Source organism: Colletotrichum higginsianum, chromosome 5 (assembly GCF_001672515.1).
Source record: "Colletotrichum higginsianum IMI 349063 chromosome 5, whole genome shotgun sequence".
Classification (NCBI taxonomy): domain Eukaryota; kingdom Fungi; phylum Ascomycota; class Sordariomycetes; order Glomerellales; family Glomerellaceae; genus Colletotrichum; species Colletotrichum higginsianum.
This window is the reverse complement of record NC_030958.1, coordinates 155,979-173,705: the sequence shown is the minus strand read 5'-3', so window position 1 is coordinate 173,705 and position 17,727 is coordinate 155,979. Positions and strand designations below refer to the sequence as shown.

General features: G+C 55.9%; 3 protein-coding genes across 3 annotated transcripts; 1 reads left to right on the top strand and 2 right to left on the bottom strand.

Moving 5' to 3' along the window:
- Nucleotides 1-30: 30 nt before the first annotated feature.
- CH63R_06987 (Beta-glucosidase) lies at nucleotides 31-2,901 on the bottom strand (the record flags this gene model as incomplete). The annotated part of the gene is made up of 1 exon (XM_018301962.1): nucleotides 31-2,901. One exon carries the CDS (start codon nucleotides 2,899-2,901, stop codon nucleotides 31-33), a length of 2,871 nt encoding a protein of 956 aa, XP_018156740.1.
- A 2,590-nt stretch (nucleotides 2,902-5,491) lies between these two features.
- On the top strand, nucleotides 5,492-8,912 carry CH63R_06986 (ABC transporter; the record flags this gene model as incomplete). Its single annotated transcript, XM_018301961.1, has 2 exons — nucleotides 5,492-8,124; nucleotides 8,183-8,912. The coding sequence occupies 2 exons, from the start codon at nucleotides 5,492-5,494 to the stop codon at nucleotides 8,910-8,912; spliced, it is 3,363 nt and encodes a 1,120-aa protein (XP_018156739.1).
- Nucleotides 8,913-10,139: 1,227 nt separating this feature from the next.
- On the bottom strand, nucleotides 10,140-12,942 carry CH63R_06985 (Glycosyltransferase family 2 protein; the record flags this gene model as incomplete). Its single annotated transcript, XM_018301960.1, has 2 exons — nucleotides 10,140-10,328; nucleotides 10,477-12,942. The coding sequence occupies 2 exons, from the start codon at nucleotides 12,940-12,942 to the stop codon at nucleotides 10,140-10,142; spliced, it is 2,655 nt and encodes an 884-aa protein (XP_018156738.1).
- Between the last annotated feature and the right edge of the window lie 4,785 nt (nucleotides 12,943-17,727).

Genomic DNA, 17,727 nt, shown 5'->3' with positions numbered 1-17,727 from the left:
TTGCCGATTAAGAACACAGAAGTACAAGAGCTACCAGCTACCCACCTTGGACAACTGCCGGGAGCTCTCGCCGACGAGAAACGAGTACTCTCCGGACGTGACCATGACCCAATTTTGATGATGGACGTCCCAATAACTCAGGTCGCGACGTGTCAGGTTGAATGTGACCGTCTTCTTCTCGCCCTTCTCCAGGTTGAACTTGTCGAACCCGCGAAGCACCTTGACCGGGAAGTCCACGCCGTGGACGTTCTTTGGGTAGGACAGGTACAGCTGGGGGACGACCTTGCCGGCGACGGCACCGGTGTTGGTCACATCCGCCTTGACCGTGACGTACGTCTCCCAGAGATCGGGGTTCCCGCCCTCCTCGCCGCCGGCTTCCGATAAGGGCTGCTTCACGTCGTAACCTTCTGGGTAGGGGTACGGCTCTGTCGAGATGTCGTCAACAGTGTTTAGGTAGGGGTAGACGTATTTGTCGAGTTTGCGGAAGCCATCGGGGAACAGGGCCTCCTTCTTGTCGGGGATCTTGTCGCTGAATTTCGGCGGCTCGGCTCCGGGCGATGGGCGAGCCGCGGGCAGTACGCTCTTGGGCTTGACACCCTCGACGACGACATTGGAAAAGTCGAACGTCGTGTACGACAAGCCGAATCCAAACTCAAAACGAGGCTCAATCTTCTTCTTGTCGAAGTAGCGATAGTCGATGTACAAGCCTTCGGAAAAGTCTTGCTGAGGCACAACACCGTTGGGGAGATACAGAATCTGCCCGCCTGGTCCGAAGTCCTTCAAAGACTTGGGAATCGTGTACGGCAGCTTGCCGCTGGGATTGACGTCGCCAAAAATGACATCCGCAAGTGCGTTTCCGCTCTCTTGTCCAGGAAGATTGGCGTACAAGACCGCTTTGACGCCAGGGTGCTCGATCCAACGCTCCATCTCGACAGGTCCAACAGAGTGAATGACCACGACAGTATCGCCGCCCACCGAGTTTCCATCGCCCTTGCCGCAATTATCGGCGACTCGGAGGATGAGGTCGTCTCCACCATTTTGTAACTTGAGATCCTTACGGTCTCCGCTGTTACCGCCCCAGGACACGAAGCCCTCGCCAGAATCCGCGTTGGCGAACACGAAGCAGACATCCTGGTCGTGCAGGATGGACGGGTCCTTCTTGAACGGAGGCGAGTTGGTGAGAAACTCGGACAGTTCGACCTTGTCGGACTTGAAGCCCTTCTTCAGAGCCTCCACTGGCGGCACCAGGTAAGGGAATTCGACCGCGCCACTGCCCCAACCGGAGCCCAAAGTGCCTTGGTTGCAGCCGCGATCCTTGCAGTAGTTGGGTCCGTTGCCGGGGCCGGCATCCTCGCCGAAGATACCAATCTTCAGCTTCCCTTCATGGCGCTTGCGTTTGGCGTCGACAAAGCCTTCTCTGCTGATGGGCAGTACGTTGTCGTTCTTCAGCAGCACCGTGCCCTCGGCAGCAACACGGCGAGCGACGTCCGAGTGGTTGCTCTGCACGTTGACGTACTTGTTCACCTCCAACTGCGGCTGGGGGGTTTTGCTGCCGGGAGCAAGAGTCCCCATCTTGTCGTCGGTCCACGAGGAGAAGTTGGGAAGCTCGTCGGGGAAAAGCTTTTTGTCGTCCTGTCCCAACTGATACCATGAGGCAACGATGCGAACGGCCATGTCATCCAGTCTGTCGACGGGAACGGATCCGTTCAGGACAGCTTTGGTGAGCTCAGGGCCCCAAAGAGACTTGCCGTCTGCCCAGAAAAGCCCATCGCCAGGCATCGTCATGTCCAATCCGGCCAGCGCGCTACCGACGCCCGAGCGCTGTGCGAGCCAGTCGCTCATGACGAAGCCCTGAAAACCCATCTCGTCCTTCAAAATACCGTTAAGAAGCTTGGAGTTGTCGCATGCATACGAGTTGTTGACTTGGTTGTACGAGCACATGACACTCGCAACGCCGGCCTTGACGGCGTCCAGGAACGGCCAGGCGTAAAGCTCATGCATAGCTCGGTCGTCGATGTTACTGGAGATGGCATTGGGCAGGCCCCATTCCCAGCTCTGGCGGAAGTGCTCTTGCTCGTTTGCCACAAAGTGCTTAATGGTCGCCATGACACCCTGTTCTTGGATGCCCTTGATGGTCTCGGCGGCAGCGATTCCCTGCAGGTAAGGGTCGGCGCCAAATCCCTCCCAGTTGCGGCCGCCAGCTGGCAAGCGCCCCAGAGGGCCGACGCATGGTCCCAGCAGGACATTTATCCCCTTGCCCCGGGCTTCTTGTCCGTGTGCCTTTCCTCGCTCATACATCAACTCCTTATTCCAGGTGGCGCCGACGGTAACGCCGGCGGGAAATGCAGTCGCATTGTCGGCGAATCGGATGCCCAGCGGCCCGTCCTGCAATTGAAGTTGGGGGAAGCCGACATGAACGGCGGGGCCAGTCGTGCCGACAGCAAGACCCATCATCCAGCCAGTTCCAGTGGTGATGTTGACCTTCTCCGGCAGCGTCATCTTGGAAACCATCTCGCCGGCTTTCCTGTAGCTCTCGGCCCAGTTCTTGGATATGCCACCTTTCGGGGTCGGGTACCACGGCGGTGACAGGCCGGTGGGCGGCGCGCCTTTGAACTTCTTATACATAACAGCTCCTCCAACGCTGATGACGATCCACATGATGAAAGCAAGAGCGACGACGAACAGACATAGTCGTGAACGTCCTTGGAACAGTCTCTTGAGCACTGCGAAGCAGCCGGTAGGCCTAGTGGAGAGGAAGGCGGGTTTCGGGAAGGACGATTCCTCCTTCTGGTCCTCTCGTGGGAGGTAATCGGTGGCATCGATGTCGGAGCCGTCTTCGGTATCGCGATCATAAGAGCGGCGGGACTTGTCGCCCAAGAGACCCTCTTTGCTGGGGTCCATGATGGGCAGCAGACGTGATGCTTCGCAAATCGTTTTCGGTAAGTGTCGGGTGGTTAGGTTAGAGTTACTTGGAAGTCAGAAGCTCCCAGTCTGCGTAGAAAAAGGGAGCAGGTTCTGTGTCGAAGGAGCACACTAGGAGGGTCTAGCGACTGATTCCTGAAACACAGTACAAGGAGCGGACCATCGCTCAATGCGCCCCCAGATAACAAATCCAGGTGAAATGAATCGGGTATGACAAGCGTGAAGAGGAAGTTGCAATGCTGGCGGACCCTAGGGCGAGTCTGGCTGGGTTTGTATGAAAAGGCGGATGACTCCAGTAGTCGAGACTGAGATGGAAGAAAGACTGGCAAGATAGTTGAGGGGAAGAAGGTCGTCAGGTCTGTTCCCGTAGGTTTCGACTCGCAGCTCCTCCTGCGGCTTGTCCGACTTAGCGTCGACGGGCCACGCTGCCAGGAACTCAACTTGGGGCACTTGGGGGACGACTCTGGGAGCAGCTTCAGGGCTGAAACAGTGGGGGAAGGAGGGTCGAAAGCCAATGGGCCCACGCTTGGGCCGCTGCCCCTGTCTTACATGACGTCCATCAACTTTATGAGCCGTGGTGAGCAGAGAGCAGCAACCCGTCCGACTGATTTGCGCGGGGTCTCGGCAGCACGGGCCTGGCGTCCTTGAAGTACCAACCTGGCTGCGACAGTAGGGGCATGTACTAACCTACATACCTGATAAAAATACGAGACACCCAGAACCTGGCAGAATTTAGAATCCTAGTTGTTTCCCTGGCATTGCCATCCAGCGATCTCCCATTGCTTCTTGTGTTCCGTCTCGTCTGGAAGTATCCGATACCGACATCCCCACCCGCGGGCCGTATTCGTCGCGGAACATGTAAGTAAGCAAGCAAGCATTGGGGGTCTTTCTAATTAATTTACACAAGCATGTATGTGTTTCTCTAGAAGCCTGTCCAAACCCCCAACATCAACGGACTCGACAAGAAAATAAAATCAACCCGTCATTGCACTCGCTTAACCTTCCCCTCTCATCCCAGCGCGACAGACATCGTGTCGCAACTCAAACGTTCATGACGATTGGCACATGCGGAAGAAAAGCGCCGGCAAGTTTTGTACCGATGCGAGAAACAGCAAAGCGCGAGGCGTGGGATCACTCATGGATCCGAACATCATCCCAGTCAATCTTCGAGGCTCTGATTAACCACAAGAGTATTCGTTTCGTCCGATGGTTTCTCCTGATAAACTCTATTTGCATTCCGGTATTATGCGCCAAACACACAACCTTAGTGACGGACACGCCTCGTTGCACTTCTCGCGCCCAGACCAATCATTTGCCAGGTAATTGACCTGGTAGTTGTCCGAGTAGCGGCGATGAATATCATGATAGCCCTCGTGGCATCTAACACCTCCCGTGTCGATACGGGTTCTTGGTTTGCGACACCGCCGCGGTTTGCATCGATTCCGGCTGATGGCAAACGTGAAAGAGGACCGGGGCATTCTCAAAAATCGGTTTACTCAGGCCAATCCGTGATCAATATGCTGTGGAAATACCTGCCGTCTTACTCTTGCCTTAAAGACACGGGAAAGAAAAAAAAGGTGAGAGACCAGCGGACGATGAGTCGAGAGACCAAGGACCGATAGCTACTGAATAATCGGTAAGAATGGGTAAGCTAACATTTTTCGGTCCGGCCTATCTAGACTCCCCTTCTCTTTGCAACAGAAACCAACAAGTACACAAGAGGTAGTCGCCTCAATTTTAAAGGGGAAATTTTTGTCTAAACTAATGACGAAACAACGGCCATAATGAGACTCTGCAACCAACCCCCTCTGCGATCAGTCTACTTCGAGGCGGAGGGACACTACCGCATTAGTGGGCCGGGCTTCCTCCTCTGCTTCTTCTTCTTCAGCAGGATTTCCGCGTTCGGAGCAGTTCCCCGCGCCGGCCAGCCTTTACTCTAATCCAGAGAAAGGAGGTTGTGTCGACCGTTTGAAATATTCACGTTGCCGAGTTACGTGCGAGGAGACGAATAGAGACGAACAGCGTTGCTGGATTGGTAATTCGGGCATCAAGGGCCCTTCGCGGCGGAGCGAAAAAGATGAGGTACGGAGCCCCGTGGTACGTACTCTTACGGAGATTGGAGGCAACAGTGGAGATGACCGGTATAAATGGGCGAATCAGATGTCTCTGATAGGGAACGGGCAAAAAAAAAACCAGGACAAGTCCCTTACTCCGTACCGCAGACGCAGCGTAAAAAATTTCACATGGGCCAAGGATGCGATTCTGCTGGTGGATAACAAGGGACAAAGAGGGGTGTAGAGGGGTGAAAATTCGCGCCCAGACACGCCCAATCCAAGAAAAAAATTGTGTCGCAACGGGAAACCTCCCAGCTGCTGACGACCTACACACACACAACTCGGAGTCCACGAGAGAGGACAAACGAGCGCATTTTCTTCCTCCTTCGAAATCGCAGAATTGAGGTCCCCTCTTCACACCTCTTCTCCTTCTCCCTTCTTCTCTCTCTCTCTCTTTCTCTCTCTTCCTCCCTCCCTCTTCCTCATTCTTGCACAGAGTGTTGGCTGCCATTTCCATGCCTCACCCTGTAACCCCGCCCTTATCGCAGCAAGAACAGCAAGCGACGATGACCGTCGTGGCCAAGGGCGATGCCCCTCCCCCACCATCCCAAGAGGAAGTTTCCGCCTTCCTGACCTCCATCTTCACAGCCACCACCTCCGCCGCTTCGGTCGATGCCGCATACGGTCTTTGCGAAGTCTTGAACAACACGGTCGGGTTCGCTGGCCTGCACCAATATGGAATCCTCGCCGAGGTCAAGAAGGCCGCCGCCAACAAGAAGTCCCCGCAGCTGCGCGAGTCTGCTCAGAACCTGCTCGGTGCCCTCTTTGAGCGCATGCCCCCCAAGTCGCCCTTGAGCGAGGTCGTCTTCCTGCTCCAGGATGGCGGCGTGGTCCCCTGTGCTCTCGACGCCCTCGCCGACAAGGGCTCCGTCGTTCGCGAGTCTGCCCAATATGCGCTGGACGCTCTCTTCAACAACCTGAGCCCCGAGGCTCTCGTCGTCGGCCTCCTCCCCGTCCTTCATACCTACCTCATCAAGAAGACCGGAAAGTGGCAGGGAACTGCTGCCGCTCTCCTTCTGCTGCAGAAGATTGCCGACAAGGCCAAGCAGACCGTCGGCTCCACCCAGGAGCAGGCCGAGGAGCAGGATGTTCTTCGCGAGACCATGGGCACCAAGCTCGCCGGTCTCATCCCCCTCGTCGAGGGCGGTATGCACGACCTCAAGTCCGAGGTCGAGAAGCAGGCTGTCCAGACCATGACCGCCCTCACCGGCATCATGTCCAACGACGACGTCGCTCCTCGCATCCCCCTCCTTATCGACACCATGCACCACCCCTCCACCGAGACCCTGCGCAAGGCTATCCACGCCCTGTCCATGACCACCTTTGTCGCCATCGTCACCTCTCCCGTCCTCGCTCTCCTGACTCCCCTGCTGGAGCGTTCCCTCAACACCCCGACCACCGCCCAGGAGGTCCTTCGCCAGACCGTTGTCGTCGTCGAGAACTTGACCAAGCTGGTTCACGACCCTATCGAGGCCAGAACCTTCCTACCCAAGCTGCAGCCTGGTGTCAAGGGCGTCTACGACCGCGCCTCCCTTCCCGAGGTCAGAGAGTTGGCCAAGAGAGCGCTGGACGTCATCGAGAAAGCGATGGGCGACGACAAGGATCTCATCGAGCGTGTCTCTGGCGACGATGTTGCCAAGGTCCTCGAGGCCGAGATCAAGAAGAACGGCGGCCTGGCAAACGCCGACGCCTTCAAGCTGGCCCGCCCCTACATCTGCGACCAAGTCGCCGAGGACGTCAACCACCGTTTTGTCCGTCGCATCTCTGCCAGAATCTCCCCTTACCTGCAAGCTCTCCTGAACAACCCCGCCGCCACCACTGCCGTCGCCGAGGGTGTACAGAAGCACTACGTTGAGGAGGATGAGCGCAAGTACGGTGTCCCTGAGAAGGAGGACGATGGTGAGACAGAGATTGTCAATGCTCACTTCTCCCTGGCCTACGGCGGTATGCTGCTGCTGTCCCACACCAACCTGAGACTCCTCAAGGGTCACCGTTACGGCCTCTGCGGTCGAAACGGTGCCGGCAAGTCTACGCTCATGCGCAGTATTGCCAACGGCAAGCTGGAGGGCTTCCCCCCTCAGGACGTCCTCCGCACCATCTACGTCGAGCACAACCAGGGTGAGGATGCCGACATCAGCATTCTCGACTTCGTCCTGAAGGACTCTGAGATTGAAGCGCGTGGTCGCGACAAGGTCATCGAGGTTCTCGCCGAGTTCGGTTTCACCGACGGCCCTGACGGGCGCCAGTCCCACAAGGTCGGCTCTCTGTCCGGTGGATGGAAGATGAAGTTGGCGTTGGCTCGTGCCATGCTCAAGGGCGCCGACGTCCTGCTGCTCGACGAACCTACCAACCACTTGGACGTTGCCAACATTGCCTGGCTCGAGACCTACCTCAAGACCCACCCCGACATCACCAGTTTGATCGTTTCCCACGACTCCGGTTTCCTCGACAACGTCACCACCGACATCTACCACTACGAGCCCAACAAGAAGCTGGCGTGCTACAAGGGCAACCTGGCCAACTTCGTTAAGCTCCGCCCCGAAGCCAAGAGCTACTACACGCTCTCTGCCTCCCAGGTCCAGTTCAAGTTCCCGCCCCCCGGTATCTTGACCGGTGTCAAGTCCCTGACCCGCGCCATCATCCGCATGACCGGCGTCTCCTATCAGTACCCCAAGGCCCCCAAGCCTTCCCTGAGCGAAGTCACTTGCCAGCTTACTCTGTCGTCCAGAGTGGCCATCATCGGTCCTAACGGTGCTGGCAAGTCTACCCTCATCAAGATTCTCACTGGCGAGGTAATTCCCACCACCGGCAAGGTAGAGAAGCACCCCAACCTGCGTATCGGGTACATCAAGCAGCACGCTCTCGAGCACGTCGAGATGCATCTCGAGAAGACGCCCAACCAGTATCTGCAGTGGCGTTACGCCAACGGTGACGATCGCGAGGTCCACATGAAGCAGACCCGCATGCTGTCGGAGAAGGACCGCGAGCAAATGGACAAGCTCATCGATCTCAAGGACGGCAAGTCCGCCCGCCAGATCGAGACCATTGTCGGTCGTCAGAAGTACAAGAAGACCTTTCAATACGAAGTGTAAGTGTCCCTGCAGCCCCGCAGCAGCTAGATAACGAGTCACTAACACAATTGATAGCAAATGGCGCGGCTACCTGCCCAAGTACAACACTCAGGTCTCCCGCGAGACCATGATTGAGTGGGGCTTCTCCAAGCTCATCCAGGAGTTCGATGACCACGAGGCTTCTCGCGAGGGTCTCGGTTACCGCGAGCTCCAGCCCACCGTCATCTCCAAGCACTTTGAGGATCTGGGCCTGGACCCCGAGATCGCCAACCACAACGAGATCGGCTCGCTGTCCGGTGGCCAGAAGGTTAAGGTCGTCATCGCCGGTGCCATGTGGAACAACCCCCATTTGCTGGTGCTCGACGAGCCGACCAACTTCTTGGACCGTGACTCCCTCGGCGGTCTTGCCGTCGCCATCCGCGAGTTCAAGGGTGGTGTCATCCTCATTTCTCATAACGAGGAATTCGTCGGCGCCCTGTGCTCCGAGCAGTGGCACGTCAACGACGGCCGCGTCGCCCTCCGCGGCAACGCGGCCATCAACCTCGGCTCGTTCGAGGACAGCAGCGCGCCTGGCAGCGCCATCGCCTCGACGGTCGCGTCAAGCGTTGCCAACAGTGCTGTCAACAGCGCCGTCAACTCGGGCGCTGAGGACAACTCGGAGATGAAGTTCCGCGCCCGCAAGAAGAAGAAGAAGACCAAGAAGGAGCTCAAGGAGCAGGAGGTCCGTCGTCGTCTCCGCCACATTGAGTGGCTCAACAGCCCCAAGGGAACCCCGCACCCTGCCGACACGGACGACGAGGAGTAAAGTCCGAGTCCCACGACATTGACGATAATATGAGCGCTTCTTCTTGATCTGTTTTTTGTTTGTGTCGGGCAGAAAGGAGGTGACCGCCCGCCCTCGGTCGACCTCTCTTTAGACAAAAAAGTTGGGATTTTGCTTTTCAAATATCTTGGGGGATAGAGTGCGAGACAGACAGACACACTGAGGCGGTGCTGCTAACGGCAAATGATTGCCACGGCAGAAACAACCCGAGGAACAGAAACAAGGGCCCCATAGAGAAGGGGAAGGGGGCCGGGCCAACCTCGTGTGTTTAGACCGGTATTAGAAAGGCGTTTTCGCATATAGACGGGAATGGGAATTGGGCAGGATTATTGTTCTTCAGCTATCACTCCTGTTGTTGGGGTTTCCTTTCATTGTTCTCCTGTTTTTTTCCCTCTTCTGTTTCCTAGATTGTCGCCATGGACATGACAAGACGAAACCAACCAGCCTGGCCTAGATAGCTGCTATTCTGAACGATGGAACGACTTTGATCCGATCCCAACTTGTGCCTCTTGGTCCCGGTGTTTGCTGTGACAACATGAGGGTCGAGGTCTCGCATTGATTCCATGCTGCCTATCTCTTGGCTTGAACCGGTTCGTCATGAATTGACCAACACCGCTGTGCGCAGTCACGAAATCTCCCCTCACCAACTGAACCTCGGGGCAAACCCACAATACCATAGTCAACTGCCGAGACACAAACATACTCAGGTACGAAAATGTAACAGATGTCTAGAAGCGTTGACAGATGAAGTGGCTGCAGTTTAGTCGTTCTGAAGTTTTGTTTAATTTTGTCTTTCTGGAATGAAATGCCAACATTCGGGCGTGTCTGTCTGTCTTTAACTGTCATCTACCTCATACCTATTTGTTCCGTGGTCCAACCCATATTGTCCTGTCCTTTTGGCACCGTCTGTGGTCACCAACCATATGATCATAAGTATTAAGCTTTACAATACAAGCTCGCAAAATATTTTGCATGATATCTTCAGATATATCGAGAGAAGGAGAAAGAAAATCAAGATCGGGAGCCCCAATCGTCATGTGTCGTGATGGGCTTCGATGAAGGTCTAGGTATCGAAGGCACCCCCCTCGCGATCGCAACTCCGTCCCATGTCTATACCGATGCGAGAAACGCCCACTGTACAATGTTTGGTCGCGCCTCGTAGGGCCCGTGAAAATTATGATACGCAATGAATTCAACGTGGCAGGTCGTTTACCACGAGAAGGTCATGAGCGCCGGGTTGAGTGCGATGGGCAGAAGCAAGTGGCTGGCCGAGACGGTAGCCATAGGCAGGATGGCGACGAAGTCGGTAATCCGCCAATCGTGGGGGATGAATGGCGCAACGGCCAGAATGATCATACCGGCGATGAAGACGCAGGAGAAGATCATGGAGAATTTGAACTAGTTGGAAAGCGTTAGCTGAGACTCGGACAAGACAGGGGCGATTGGGTGTTGGAATGGGTGGACATCAGTAAGCACCAGAGGAATGTGGAGCAGCCGGATGACACGGACAAGGGAGGAGGGATGAACAGATATAAGAAGGGCATACCTTTTTCAAAACCTTGGGCACCTCAATGAAGAAGTTGGAAAACTCGGCTTCCTTGGATGTCGAACCCCACGACATGTCGATCTCGAACATATGAGCCAGGAGAGCCTGGCTTACGTGCAGACTCAGACCACCAAGGAAGATGGCGAGGAGGAAAGTCCACTTGATGTTCTCGAAAAAGGCCCAGAGCAGGCTCTTCTCACCAACGCGGTAGCGCATGATGGCCAGAGCGACGTTGCCGAGGCCGTTGAAGACGATGATGATGGAGAACCAGACCTGCCACGAGTCGACGTAGTACTTGTCGAGGTACCCGTTGTACCAGCCCATGAGGAAGTAGTTGACCGACGTCATGATCCAGGCGGCGCCAATGGCATAGTAGGTGCCAATGTACGACACGACAGTGATCTTGGAGGTGAAGCGGATATTGCTGAAAAGAAACTTGCGAAACAGCGGAGTGAAGGGACCTCTCCAGAGCCAGGTGCGGATGGGGTGGAAGAGAAGCTCGTTGCAGCCATATGCGTACTTTTCCCAACGCGCAAGCTCGTCGTACACGGTAAGAGACACGCCCTCCTTGAAACCCTCGCCGGCCCAGGCAGCTAAGCGGATGATGTAGCCATTGCACTGGAGACGAAGCGACATATCGAAGTCCTCGGAGACGTGCGACTCGGACCAGAACTTCTCGTAGCCGTCCTCGTCAAAATAGCCGACCTGCTGAATGGCGCTCCAGCGGAGGATGGCGTTGTGGCCGACAAAGGGAGCGACATCACCATTGGAGACGGTGTAGCGGATGGCGCTGTAGATGAGGTTGGTGAAGAAGGTAATGCCGTTCTCGAAATAGGTATGGACGACCTGCATGACGCCGGAGGAGAACTGCATAATACCAACATCGGGAGACTGCTCCATTTCAGAAACAGCGTCCAGGAAGCAGTCGGCGGGGACTTGAGTGTCGGAATCGATGATGAGAATGTAGTCACCGACACGAATGTTACCGTCAGCCCAGGCACGGCCGTCTTCCTCGAGAACCTCCTTGAGGGCATGCTCATAGGCCTGGGCTTCGTCGTGCTGGGTCCATTCGACGGGGCGAGATATGGCCTGGAGCTTCTCTTCGACCTTGAGGGAGATCATCAAGCCAAAGTTCATGTTGGACGCCTTCTTGAACTTGCCCTTGCGGGTGAAGCCGTTCTCGCCGTGTTTGGGACGGGCGACCCAGCCGATGCTGTTGTCGGCGTAGAACTCGATGCGCGCGCGGCGCTCCTCCTCAGAGATCAACTGGAGACCGTCGTCGTTCATGAACATGTTGGCGGAGCCACCTTGGAGTTCGTAGGTGGACATGGCCTGCTTGATGGACTTGACCGTAGGGACGATGACACCGGCGAGACCCTCTTTGTATACGGGGCACTGGACGGTGACGTGGGGGAGGACCGCGCTCTGCAGTCTGGGGGGAGGACGGGCCGAGTAGAACTTGGAGTTGATGGTCAGTTGGCGAATGGGCCCGAAGATCTGGGCCAAACAACCAACAATGACCTGGGCGAAGAACAGTGTGAAGAAGATCTGCAGCGGGAAGAGGGCAACGAGAGCCAGACGCAGGTACTCTCCGTCAACAGACACCTCAATGGCGAGTTGTCTCCAGGCGGCGCCGAGCGAGACGACGACGAGTACGAGGGTAATGGACACCAAGTAGGTGTTGAGAAGGTGGACGGGCCGTTTCTCGGGCTTGATCTCGCCGCTCTCCTCGTCGATCTCGTAATCGGCAACGTTGGGGCCCTTCTTCTCGTCGCCCTCGTCTTCATCGGCGCCGGCTTTCCAGACTAGTTCCATGAGCTCCGACTCGATAGCCTTGGCTCTCTGGACGAGATGCAGCGCATCGTCGTCCCAGACCACCAGAAGCCCTTCGGCAGCAATGAAAGCCGCGAACTGGTGCTTTCTCGCTCTGGGGAGATCCTCGATGGTGGGCAGGATCTGTACCCTGAGACCGTTCATCAAAGGGACGTCAACGGCGTCCGGAGACCATTGGAGAAACGTCTTGATAACACGAGAGTTGACCGTCATGGAGCACTGGACATTGAGGGCGGCGCAGGCCTCAGCGAACGGGGAGTTGCCAAGCTGTGGCGGGCATGCCATGTACTGGCCTCTGGCCTTACGAAGAAGCACACCTTCAATCTCGCCAGATCCGTCACTGACCCAGAGATGAGAGCACTGTTGCTGATAGAGGTAGTTGACCATGACCTCGTGCTTGATGTCGTCTAGGAACATGGAGCTGCCATTGGAATGCGTCGAACGGCCGGAAACGGACTGGGGCCTGGAGTTGTAGCGAGGTGTGGGCGGTTGAAGCTCCATGTCGTTGGTGCTCGTCCTGACGGATGGACCTTTCTCCATCATAGAGGCCGTGTTTGAGCGACTGGGCTGGGGCGGACTGCCACCGCCAGAGGCTTCAGGCTTCTCGGACTTGAAGTAGCCACCGATGCCCATCTTGTTGAGAACTGGGGGGGTAGAGGAGCGTCTTAGAGTCGCGAAGATGCTTGCGAGTGAAGTAGGAGAGACTGCCTACTAGCAAGTCGTCAGAGAGTCGTCGGCCAAGTTGCGGCACGATTCGAGCTGCATAAAGCTTGTTAATACTGCTTCTGTGACAAACTCACTCCCAGTGGAGTTGACACGGCAGGACGGGATAGTACCTCTGGAAGTCACGCAAAAGCAATGCGGTGACTGCTGCAGTGTGCTGCAGTGTTGTAGCACGAAGCGAGCAAGCAGAAGCTGTGACAACAGGCGCCGAGTCCAAAGTTGGATGAAATCAAGTCGAGTTGAATATCGGTGGAATTGCAGTAGTAGCGAGTGTACAGGCTTCCGAGTGGAGCCGAGGTGCTGAGGAGCGATGGTATGGAGACGTTCAAGCTACCATTGATCGAGACGGCGGAGGGATGTCGGGATCGAGTCGAGTTAAGTCTCGTGGAGGAATGCGGACCGGAAGGCAAGCAACGACAAGCCTAAGAGGATGCACAGGGGAGTGCGAACCTCGGGGTCTCTGCAGAGGGCGCCTTGGGGGTTAGTCTGGGAACGATCTCGAGGGATGAACGAAGGGAAGACAAGCGAGACGTGTGGGAAGACGAGGGAGGGATCAAGAGTATATTGAGGGGGAGAAAGACACCAGCACCGTGAGCAGTGCGCGAGCGGCGAGCAACAGAACCAGACCAATCGGGGAAAGCGCCCATTGAGCCTCGCCAACACGGCTAGGGGTGCCAACGGATAGCGCAGCGAACCGGTCCTTGGAGGCAAAAGTCCGGCGGTGGGCAGGGGGAAGAGAAGCGCAGCGTGGTGGTGGTGTGTGGGTGCAAGTGAGTGAGTGAGTGGGTAGTCGGTTGGGCAACTTGAGCTTGGCCAGACCTGAGCAAAGAGCTTAGGCCGTACGGATAGAGGCCGGGGCTAGAGGGGTGGTAGGATGCAGATACGGTACGGACGGACGCCTCGACAGATGCTGTTGCCGAGGAGCGAACGAGACGGACGGTGAGGGGGATAGGACGGGATAGAGTATGGGAAATGGGATATGCAAGAATCGTCCCGGTGTGAGCGGACGGACGGGTACGGTACCTTTTGCGCGGCGAAGCGAGACGAGCCAAGATTTTTGAAACTGGGAATGGAGGAACTGGCAACGGAAAGATGACGGATGTTCGAGGGGGGGGGATCTATTCGCAGATGTGCATCTGTTGCTACAAGGAAACGGTTCCAGCGCTGGGCTCGGTGTTGGCAGGGTAGGGTAGGGGTAATTAGCAACCGTGTGCTCGGTATGGTCGGTGATGTCCACGCTGGTGCTGGATGGAACTGGAACTGGAACCAGAGCTAGCTAGGATCACGACTGAGATGATGTGCAAACGAGGGACGTGGAGAGACAGTGGGTGAGTGAGGTTGAGAGGAGGTCAGGAGGATATGGTTCAAAAAGCGGCAAAAGGAGGGATTGAAGGGGGAATGGGAAAAGAAAGAGGCGCTTGTAATCACAACCAACAAAATGTCAAAACCCTCACTCATGTTACGCTCCCTCTCTCTCTCTCTCTCTCTCTCTCTCTCTTTCTCTCTTTCTCTCTTTCTCTCTTTCTCTCTTTCTCTCTTTCTCTCTTTCTCTCTTTTGGGGTGGAAATGAGAAAAAGGGCAAGAGCCAGCGGATTAATGGGAGGGGACTATGTGCTGCACTGGGAACTGGGGACAGAAGGCCGCAGTGGAAATTGGCAACTTGACTCCAATGGGCTTAGCCTACAGAATGATGGTAGGGGAGTCCTCTGTACAGATACAGAATATACCACATACAAGTAACAGGTACTGTATAAATGGAGAATAAGAAGAGAACTCGGAGATGGGTGGTGGCGGGTGCTTCCTGCCTTCTGAGAACTGGGACAGGCCTGGGGCTGGACTGAGGACATCGTAGCTGCCAAGGGGCAAGGAACTGTTCCGTGTGTGCTGAAGGGGAAGGTGCAAGTGAAAATATTGTGGATAAACAAACACGACAAGGAACAAGGGAAAGGGTGGAAGAAGGTGACTTGTGTACGTACCTACCAAAAGTGCCCACTTACCTTACCTAGTGTGTTAGTGTGTGGTGTGGGAGGTTTCCAGGAGTGGGGCGTGATGTTGTCGGGGTCAGGGGTCAAAGGACTCGACAAGGATAGAAAGAGGCGGCCCACCTTGGCTTCTCTTACTTTTTAGCGTGCCGTAGCGCTGTGCCTGTGCCTGAGCCAGTGTCTTCCGCTGGCCTGTGTGCCTTTCTTGGATGGTGGGGACTTGGGTAGCGCTAGGCGGCCCCGGGAGGAAACCGCCGTTCTGTCCTGCTGGCTGCCACCGAGAGCAAGAATACTCTAAGTGTTGGCTAGCTGCTGCTCTGTATTCGTACACTGTGCGTATCTTTATCTTTTCCGTCAGACTCACCTTGGGCCTCCCATGGCTTCGGCTCACGGCTTCGTTTGGGACTTTGGCTTTGATAATCAAGAACCACACGAGCGACGACGGCGTGGCCTGGCGATTGCGCAGTTGCTGGGGAGGCGCTCTGCCATTTTTACCCGTTAATCTACCTCTTGGCAGTCGACCCGTTGCCATCCCATGCACCTCCAAGCAAACAGGCCTCTTTTTCTGTTTTCACGCCCTGTCCCCATGCCTGACAGAGTCTTTGTCCAACCAACTTGTCTGACGTACACAGCACGCGTTGGAGCCGCATTCCCGGGTCCGCGAATTCGACGGCCTCAAGATCGTCATGGCCTATCTGCCAAACCCGAAGCCGAGCCGTGTCACTGACCACCGTCCCGGGCCATATACCGAGTCCACGCTGGCATCGTTACTGCTTGGCATGTACCAGCTTCTTTCTGCTCCTCTCACCGTCAATTCCCTGCCGCACTGCTGATACACCTGAGGGAGTTTGACGCGGCCAAGGAAACCTATGATGCCCACTCCGGCCCTTGATATCTTGCCCGAACAAAGCGCCAAATACCCACGATCCAACACCTGCCCTCTATCACGGGAGGATACGAGGCCAACGCTCAAGGCCATTCAATCACCGTTGCTAAATCCACATATCCAAGATGACGGCAGAGAGATGGACTTTGTTGCTGTCTCGCATTGTCTTTCGGCGGCTATTGCCCTATGGAGTCGATGACGTTGGTCATGCTATCAGCGCCAATCTAACAAATGGCTCTTGCTCGCATCACAGTTCCCTCAGCCTCCAATCACAATAGCAGGTGACATCAATCTCAGCCCCTAGCCAAGCTTACATCCGGACCGTCTTTGAGGCCTTTGATTGAGATGAGGTCCTCCCCAGCAGCCTGAACGGGGTCGCCCGCGCTCATCTCCTTGCGCCACTAGCTCGACGCTCTATCGGTTCGCGCAGCACAACCAGCCGCCAAACTGTTGCACGATGCCTCCTTCAACCATTCCGAGACGGCCAGTTGACAATCTGGGCGGGCTGAGAAGCCACCCGTCCCCATGGGTGAAGATACTAAACAGTCAATAGCTGCAACAATGTGCTAGAGCTGAAAATGTGGCTGCTCAGTACCAGAAACCCTCCGCAAGAAGTCAGACGCCTGAGAAGAGGTGCACAAGGATTCGGGTAAGTCGTGCCAGAGACTGTTGGTTGTCTTCGCCGTGAAACGCCTCCCTCGGTCATCCCCAGCTGCTGGGACGGACACTCGGCAACATGACAAAGAGATGGGATTACCGGATTTGGCATTGGGGTCTGGCTTGCCGACAATGAAGGCGAGCGACTCCCGCGATAAACAACAGACGACGTGTCGCAACGTAGCAATCACTGCAGAAGCGCCATGGCGAATTTGCATGGCTTCGGGACGATCAACAGGCAAGGGAGCTACCGTCATGTCCGCCCTGCTGCAGATACCACGATGTACCTAGCCAACGGTGCCTCGCAGGGCTTCCCGCAATGAGAAAGTGTTGATGCTGTTAAAGCGGCGAGGGGAGCATCGGTCGGTGGGTCGGTGGCGGGAACAGGGGTTCATCCACGCCAGCAGCAGCCTGCCATGCATCATGCACGAGACGCAGGTGAGAGCCCGTTTCCTGAAAAAGAAGAAAGCAAAAAAAAAAAAAAAAAGTAGTTAGTAAAATATTGTTGGGCGCTAACGGTGAGAGTACAAAAATGGCTTCTGGAACATCTGGGCACAGGCTCACTCGGCAGAGGGCGACTGACAGGGGCCGGCCCAAAGCCATGATGCCGCTGCTAAGGGAAGATGAGACGGCGGCGTCATATTGAATTTTGGTACACCGGATGGCGGAAAGTCTCATCAGCTGTGAAAGCCCTTCGTTTGACCATTGTCCTCCTCTTACACTCCCTCTCTTTGACGAGGTCGAATGCCGACACAGCCGCCTATCTCTACGGTCTCTGATCTGCTTGGGCCTGGGCACGTACGCTTGGGACAAATGTTACGGTGCCGCCGCCCCGAGGGCGGTGTGAGGTCAAAAGAGAGGAAACCGGTGGTGGTTTTTTTTCTCTCTCTCTTTTCATGAGCTTGCCGTCATGGTTCGTATCGCAGGGTCTCGGTGTTTGTTCGAGATCCGAGTCAGGAATGAATGACGCTTTAGAACCTCGGGTGTCACCTTTCGGTTGTTTTGTTCTTTGTGACGATGCACCAGACGTCAAGCTTTCCATGATCTAGGACAAGCAGACCGGCAAGAGCGGACGGAAACACTACAACATGATCCGTTTGCTCAAACCACAGTTGGTGTCGACAAGCCAGCACGGGAACAGGGCAGATACCACCACCCAATAGAGGTCAA